The sequence below is a fragment of the Arvicanthis niloticus genome, chromosome 5 (genome assembly GCF_011762505.2).
Source record: "Arvicanthis niloticus isolate mArvNil1 chromosome 5, mArvNil1.pat.X, whole genome shotgun sequence".
In the NCBI taxonomy this organism is placed as follows: domain Eukaryota; kingdom Metazoa; phylum Chordata; class Mammalia; order Rodentia; family Muridae; genus Arvicanthis; species Arvicanthis niloticus.
Window position 1 is genome coordinate 100,235,557 of NC_047662.1, and position 7,241 is coordinate 100,242,797.

The 7,241-nt window shown below is 49.4% G+C and overlaps 1 protein-coding gene across 3 annotated transcripts in view; it reads left to right on the forward strand.

Annotated features, from left to right (window-relative positions):
* Gne (glucosamine (UDP-N-acetyl)-2-epimerase/N-acetylmannosamine kinase) overlaps window positions 1–7,241 on the forward strand; it is a 45,756-nt gene that overhangs the window by 35,238 nt on the left and 3,277 nt on the right. For 2 of the 3 annotated variants that reach the window (XM_076935066.1, XM_034502387.2), the window contains exons 8-12: window positions 215–344; window positions 651–872; window positions 2,113–2,295; window positions 3,437–3,553; window positions 4,621–5,161. In XM_076935066.1, coding sequence (XP_076791181.1) covers window positions 215–344; window positions 651–872; window positions 2,113–2,295; window positions 3,437–3,553; window positions 4,621–4,856 — 888 coding nt within the window. In that variant the 3' untranslated portion in view covers window positions 4,857–5,161. Of the gene's footprint in view, window positions 1–214; window positions 345–650; window positions 873–2,112; window positions 2,296–3,436; window positions 3,554–4,620; window positions 5,162–7,241 lie in introns of those variants that run through there. The other variant, XM_076935067.1, reaches the window with a different exon arrangement.

Sequence of the window (7,241 nt, forward strand, 5' to 3'; positions counted from 1 at the left end):
TGGCATTGTCTCAGCAGCCTTGTGTTGGGATGGATTCCCAGGAACTGACATAGGCTCATCTCGGGGACAGGCTTTCCACACGTGGTTACTTCTGTGGCAGCACCTTCTCCACAAGGGCTGACTGTCACCAGAAAGGCCAGTATATTCACAGAAATGTGCTCCATAGCTTGGCCACCAAGACAGACCTGTGTGCTGTTGTCTCTCCCTCCTACAGGGTGAAATAGTTAAGAAGTACACTCAGTTCAACCCTAAAACCTACGAAGAAAGGATTAGTTTAATCCTGCAGATGTGTGTGGAAGCCGCAGCTGAAGCCGTGAAACTCAACTGCAGGATTCTGGGAGTAGGTGAGATTTTAAACTATAAATCCAAGAAATGTTCCTTTCTGTGTTCACAGTTCAAGTCTTTACACTCAGCCTCAGGCCAGAGTCGGCCTGTTCTCCATGGGCCCCACTCGTGCCTCGGATGGCAGCGGGCACTGGGGAGAAGCTTGAATGGTCTGTGTGGCACCGGGCACTACAGACCTCACTCAGAACCGTCTGATTTCTTGCAGTTCTTGGTATCATTCAAGATGTTGAATGGATTAATTTATGTAGGCAGGGGTTCCTAAAATGGGTAATCAAAACTGTTTTTCTGTTTGGGGTGGAGTTCAGGCATTTCCACAGGTGGCCGTGTGAATCCCCAGGAAGGAGTTGTGCTGCATTCAACCAAGCTGATACAGGAATGGAACTCTGTGGACCTCAGAACACCCCTCTCCGACACCCTGCATCTCCCTGTGTGGGTGGACAATGATGGCAACTGCGCGGCCATGGCAGAAAGGAAGTTTGGCCAAGGAAAAGGACAGGAAAACTTTGTGACACTTATCACAGGAACAGGTGAGACAGGAAAAAAGGTTCTTCAGGATGTGCCAGAACTGAAGCAAGGCACCAACAGCTATGCCTTAGCCTTCACTTGCCCTACAGTAGACCATGGAGGTGATGCACACAGCAGAGGGCACACCCCCTCAGCCCCTTTCCAGGCAGATAGTTCAATGGTAAGAGCTTGTGTCCACCACGTATCAAGTCCTGAGCTCCACCCCCAGTATCAATCACCAAGAAGAAAAAGAAAAAGGAGTTTGGCCAGGCATGAGGGCTCATGCCTGAATCCCAGCACTGAATCCCTGCCCCCAGTAGAGGCAGGAGGATTGTTGTAATTTCCAGGTCAGCTGGGCAACATACCTCTTACATTTTATTCCAGTATCCTTCAGGCTCTTGTTGGTTGACAAAGATCTCATGTCCCTGGGCTGCCTTGAACACTTGAACTTGCTGCCCCAGCCTTGCAAACTCTGGGTTATAAGTGGTGTGCCACCATCCTGACTAAGCTTGTGGGTTTTCATGCAATCTTCCTTCTGTGTTGAACAATTTAACAAACCTGGATACGTTTTCTAGGTCAGGGCAGTCAGTGAGCTACAGAGTCAGTGCACTAGTGCCCCACATAGGACAGATGTTGTCTTTGTTGTTTTAGAGTGGGAGAATTTCAGGCATGGCCCAGAGTCATATACCACGTTCTGGGCTTCTGGAAGCAGGCACTGTAACACAATTTGACAGGTTGTCTTACCTTCCCTTCCCTGAAGCAGAGCTTGAATTTTTTCTTGTGTAGGTGGGCCTGAGAAGCAAGAGCGTGGGGGTTGGGGGGAGAGTAGAGTGAAGCCACTAAGGGTGTGATGTCCAAGTCCCATTGAGTCAGTAAGGGCCACAATCCCCCAGGACCTGAAGAAGCTTCCCACAGCACTGTCTGGAGTTGCCTGCTCCCTGCTGGCTCCCATCTCACTGCATCAGTCTGCTAGCTGGGGACATCTCACTCCAGTGCATAGAGGAGGCAGTGTGTACTTGAGGGACCATCCACCAACACAAGGTGGGCCGTTTGAAGTCATAGTAAGCCAGCCAGATGGGACGGGAGACCTCAGAGGTGTGCTACCATCACTGCCTTCCAGAGTGGCACCATTTCAGTTTGAGTGCGTGGTGAGCCTCAGCCATCTAGAGAAGCAGGCACTTCATGAGCAAGTGGGCACTGCCACAGCCTGGCGTCCTGTTTCAGGGGTGCTTGTACCACTCAGTGCCTCGTCTCTCCCTGCAGGGATTGGTGGAGGAATCATCCACCAGCACGAGCTTATCCATGGCAGCTCCTTCTGTGCGGCAGAGCTTGGCCATCTCGTGGTGTCTCTGGATGGTCCTGACTGCTCCTGTGGAAGCCATGGGTGTATTGAAGCGTATGCCTCTGGAATGGCCTTGCAGAGGGAAGCAAAGAAGCTCCATGACGGTTGGTATCTGTCACCTTCGGAAGTAACTAACCGAATGGCAGACGAGCTGACGTGAAGCCATGGTTTTGAACTAAGTCTTCATTTCCTTCATTCTGATGCTTCAAAGCATCTTTGGTCCTGATCCAGATTTACACTTGTCCTTGCCTGGGGGAGGTGCACAGGGCCTACACCCAAGACAGCAGGGAAGAGCTCTTTCAGTCTTGTTTCTCAGCCATCAGTGTGCACACAACCCAGCCTCCAGGTCCATTTTAGTGAAGAGATAGACAGTGAACATCTTCTGTTTCAGTGTGCCACATGCACTGAGAGCAAGGCCAAGGCGGTGGCGACCTATACAGGGGACACTAGAGTTCCCACCCTGCCCTCCATACAGGGAAAGGAAGGAGTATCAGGGTACCATCCCGAGGTTGAGCTTCAGGGAATATGTGAATTAGGAAGGGAGTGTGGATGGCATAGGAGTTCTTCCAGGACAGACAGTGGTGTCCACTGTTGAGCTGTGGAGCTGGCCCAGGGAGCACTTGCCCCATAGGCATGAGGGCTTCACTAGGATCCTTAGCACCACATCCCAGCAGGAGGGTCCCTGGGGCTTGCAGGGACTGGTGACTCCTAGGTTCCATTATAGACCCTGCCTCTACTGTTTACTTAGCACTTAGTAGAGCCAGCTTTGTATGTAATCCATGTCCACTGTCTAATTTAATTGCTTAAGTAATTTAGTTTTTATTATTCCAGCCTTGTAGAAAGGAGAGCCATACAGAATGAAGTGATGTGGGCGGGCCTGTGCAGCTAGTAGTGGCTGCTGGAACAGATGTAGCGTGAGCTCGCCAGGCCCAGCACATAGCCACGAGCCGAGCCTTGCTGTGGTAGACTTCAGAGCTGGGCAGAGAAGGCCGAGTGGGGAGGATAACAAGGGAGAAGCCGGGCAAGCAGCAGGTAGGGGGCCGGTCAGCTCCAAGCGGCTTCCATGTAGGTAAATTCAGAAGTGTGCTGGCAAGAGGGCAGCAGAGGCTCGGGCAGTGACAGGTGGCTCTGCCACCATGAGAAGGCCTCATGTGAGCTACTGCTGGTGGACACCGGTGTGGCCGAGGCCCCTCAGGGCTGCTCCTCATTCCTCCTCATTCCTGATCGCTCCTCCTGTTTGCTCAGAGGACCTGCTCTTGGTGGAAGGGATGTCAGTGCCAAAAGATGAAGCTGTGGGTGCCCTCCATCTCATCCAAGCTGCCAAGCTGGGCAACGTGAAGGCCCAGAGCATCTTACGAACAGGTGAGCCACTGGTTCCAGAGGCCCAGGGCTCCCAGAGCCTCAGTTCCCCTCAGGCGCAGTGCTCGGCACTGTGCACTCAGAAACTTTTCCTGCTGAGAGGGAAATGTTGATGTTTACAAGCACTGCCTTTAAAAGTGTCATAATCCTTACTTTATACTGAAATATTACAAGTTTATGGATAGGTATTGAGACGTAGAGGATAGGAGGAAGAAAACTACCGAGTTCTCCCGCTCAGTCACCAACTGTTAGGATGTCTTTCCAGCCTTCCGGTAATGGTCGCATAATTAAGGTCATAGCTTATAGTATATACAAAATTTTGTTTATTTTTGCAGTACTTAGAATAAACACAGGGCCTTTATACATTCTGGCAAGCACTCTGCCACTAAGCTAGACTCCCATTCCTCTGTTTTCTCCGATGGGGTCTCCTTTGTTGTCTGTGCTGACACCAAGAGAGAAATGGGAAAGAAGGATATGGTTGCTGAGAGGCCTAGAGAAGAAAGAACATCAGCTCTAGACATCCAGGTACTTGCTTGATTGAGTGAGTTCAAGACCAGCCTAGACACAGAATGAGCACTGCCTCAAACAGGAGACTAAATCAGGACACTCTCATACAGGCCTCTTCTCAGGAGGTGGAGGCAGGAGAATTGCTTGATTCCAGTAGTTCTGAGCCGTGTTGTGAGATTCCTGTCTCAAAGCAAAACAAAAAGCCAACTCAGACCTTATAGGCAAGACAAGGACTGCCAAGCTGGAGGCCTGCTGGGGTCACACTGTTAAGAGTCTGCCTCAAAAACAAAACAAAACAAAACAAAAAAATGTGACAAACAGTAAGTCATCAATAGCTTTGGATTGGATTTGTTTTCTGAGACAGGGTCCTCTTTATAGTCCTGGTTGTCTTGGAACTCACTGTGTAGAGCAGGCTGGCCTACTCACAGAGATCCACCTACCTCTGTCTCCTGAGGACTAAAGCCGTGTGCCATCGCACCTGGCCTTCATGAACAGCTTTTAAATATAGCACTTCCTGGTGTTTAACAGTTCCTGGAAACTTCTCTGCTTTTGCTCTCCTGCAGCTGGAACTGCTTTGGGGCTTGGGGTTGTGAACATCCTCCACACTATGAACCCTTCCCTGGTGATCCTGTCTGGAGTCCTGGCTAGTCACTACATCCACATCGTGAAGGATGTCATCCGCCAGCAAGCCTTGTCCTCCGTGCAGGATGTCGATGTGGTGGTTTCAGACTTGGTTGACCCGGCCCTGCTTGGTGCAGCCAGCATGGTTCTAGACTACACAACCCGCAGGATCCACTAGGCGTCCCGGGAATGGACTTGGACTGAGACTCAAGAGCTAACTAGTGGAACCATGTTCTTTTAGATCAGTATTTCTTCGAAGGCAAACTGGGAGGCTGCCAAGACAGCTCAGTGGTTAAGAGCCTGAACTGCTCTTGCCAGAGACCCAGGTTTAGTTCCCAGCAACCATGTCAGACAGCTCACTGCCTGGAAGCCAAGCTCCAGGGGATCCCGTGCCTCAGCTGTCTAGGGCATCTGCACTCAAATGTACATACTCCTCCCCCACATACACATAAGTAAAAATAAATCTTATTTTTAAAAGGCAAACTTGATATTGAATCCCAGAAATAACCAGAAGTGTCTTTGCTTTTTTTTTTTTTCTTCTTTTCTGTATTAGTCAGGGTTCCCTAGAACAGAACTGATAGAATGAATCTCTATAAAAGGGGTTATTAGAATGGCTCACAGGCTGTGCTTCAGCTCGTCCAACAATGGCTGTCTTGCAAGGGAAAGCCCAAGAGTCCTTCCTGTTCAGTGCACAAGGCTGGATGTCTCAGCTGCTCTTCAGTATACGTCAGAATTGTGAAGCAGACTTTAATACTCATGAATGGAAAGCAAGGGTAACCAGGCAAGAGCAGTCGCTTCCTTCTTCCTTGTACTTCACAGAAACTCACCAGAAAGTGTGGCCCAGATTAAAGGTGGATCTTCCCACCTTAAAAGATATGGATTAAAAGTGGACCTTCCTACTTCAAATGATTTAATTAAAAATCCCTCCCAGGTGTACCCAGCCCCTTGGGTTTTAGTTAATTCTAGATGTAATCAAGTTGACAATCAAGAATATCACACCTTTCAAATCCACCTTTCCCCACAAGGTTTGGCAAAGGCCGCTCTGATGGGGTCATCTTACTGCAAACCCTGTTGTGGGTTCCAGGGACACTTCCTGCACCAAAAGGAGCAACAGCTGACCCAGATGCAGGACTCCTCATAGACCTGGGATGCTAGCATCGTGGGAAGGCTGGGATTAACAGCCCTTCCTCAGACCACAGAACCAGCCTGTCGCACCCTTCCTCAGACCACAGAACGAGCCTGTCACACGACAGAAGAAAAGCTCAACAGAAATGCTCACTCACTTAGTTTTTTAGCAAAGTAACTTTATACATTTCACAACCTTTCAAGAAGGCATATTCCTGTTAAATAGTCACCACAGTCAAGGGACTGGACAGATGTGTCGCACCCCAGAGTCTGCGGAAAGATGCTTTACTTGTGGAGTTTGTGAGATACTTTAGACTGGGGTCCAAGTTATGACAGCCTTAGTGGCAGGACTTAGAACTTCTGGAAGGAGAGCCTTCCACTGCTCTGTGACCCAGAACGTCAGCAGAGGCAGTGTTAAGCATGCGTGTTTGAGCGTGCTGTGTAACACCTAAAGCTCAGAGCCATGGATCTGGATTCCGACTAGATTATTGTCCTTTTGTTGTTTGTTTTTGAGACAGAATCTCACTTGTCTCACTCTGTATCCTTGGTTTGTCTTAAACTCACAATCCTCCTGCCTCAGTTTCCAGAGTACTGGGATTATAAACAATCAATCACCACACCCAGCTTAAAATCTGCTCTTTCTTGGAAGACAAATATAAAAGTTGGAAGCTCTGCCTACTAACTGTACCCTGGAATAAGCACCAACAAGTGCCAGCCTATCAGTTACCTTCCGTGGCTGCGATGAAGGTGGTCAAGGCAACTTACAGAAGGGAGTTTCCTTTTTAACTTACAGTTGTAGAGAATTCATAAAGGCGGGGAAGGCACGGGAGCAGGAGGCCAGGGCAGGGAGCTTGAGAAACATCTTCAACTACAAGCAAACAGCAGGGTAAGTGAATGCAAATGGGGGGGGGCCATGGACTTACCAAGGCCGCCCCCGGCAGACAGCAGCACTGACAGAGGAGCACACACTGACATGCCTGAGCCTATGGAAGACATTCTCATTCAAACTGCATCCACTCCTGACTCCCATAAACTAGTGGAATACTGCATGCAAAGTACAGTCAGGCAGTCCACCTTTAAAGTCCCTGTAGTCTCAAACAGTCTCAACACTAAGTACTGAGTTTCTTCTGAGACCTAAGGGAATCTCTCAACTATAACGTCCCGGTAAAATGAAAATTACAGACTTCCAACCCACAACAGCAGAGTATACATTTTCTTCCAAAGAGTGCAGTGGAGGCACGGGACTAGAGGCATGAGGAATGGGGCACGGAAGGAATTAGGGACACAGTGGGAAACAGGAGCACAGTGACAACACTGGACATAAACCAAACGCAGGGCAAGCTCCAAACCCTGCAGCTTCGTGCCTACACCGGGCCATCAGTGTCAAAGGGTTTAAGAGGCTCAGCCCCTGCAGCTTTGCTGTTGCCTACATACATAT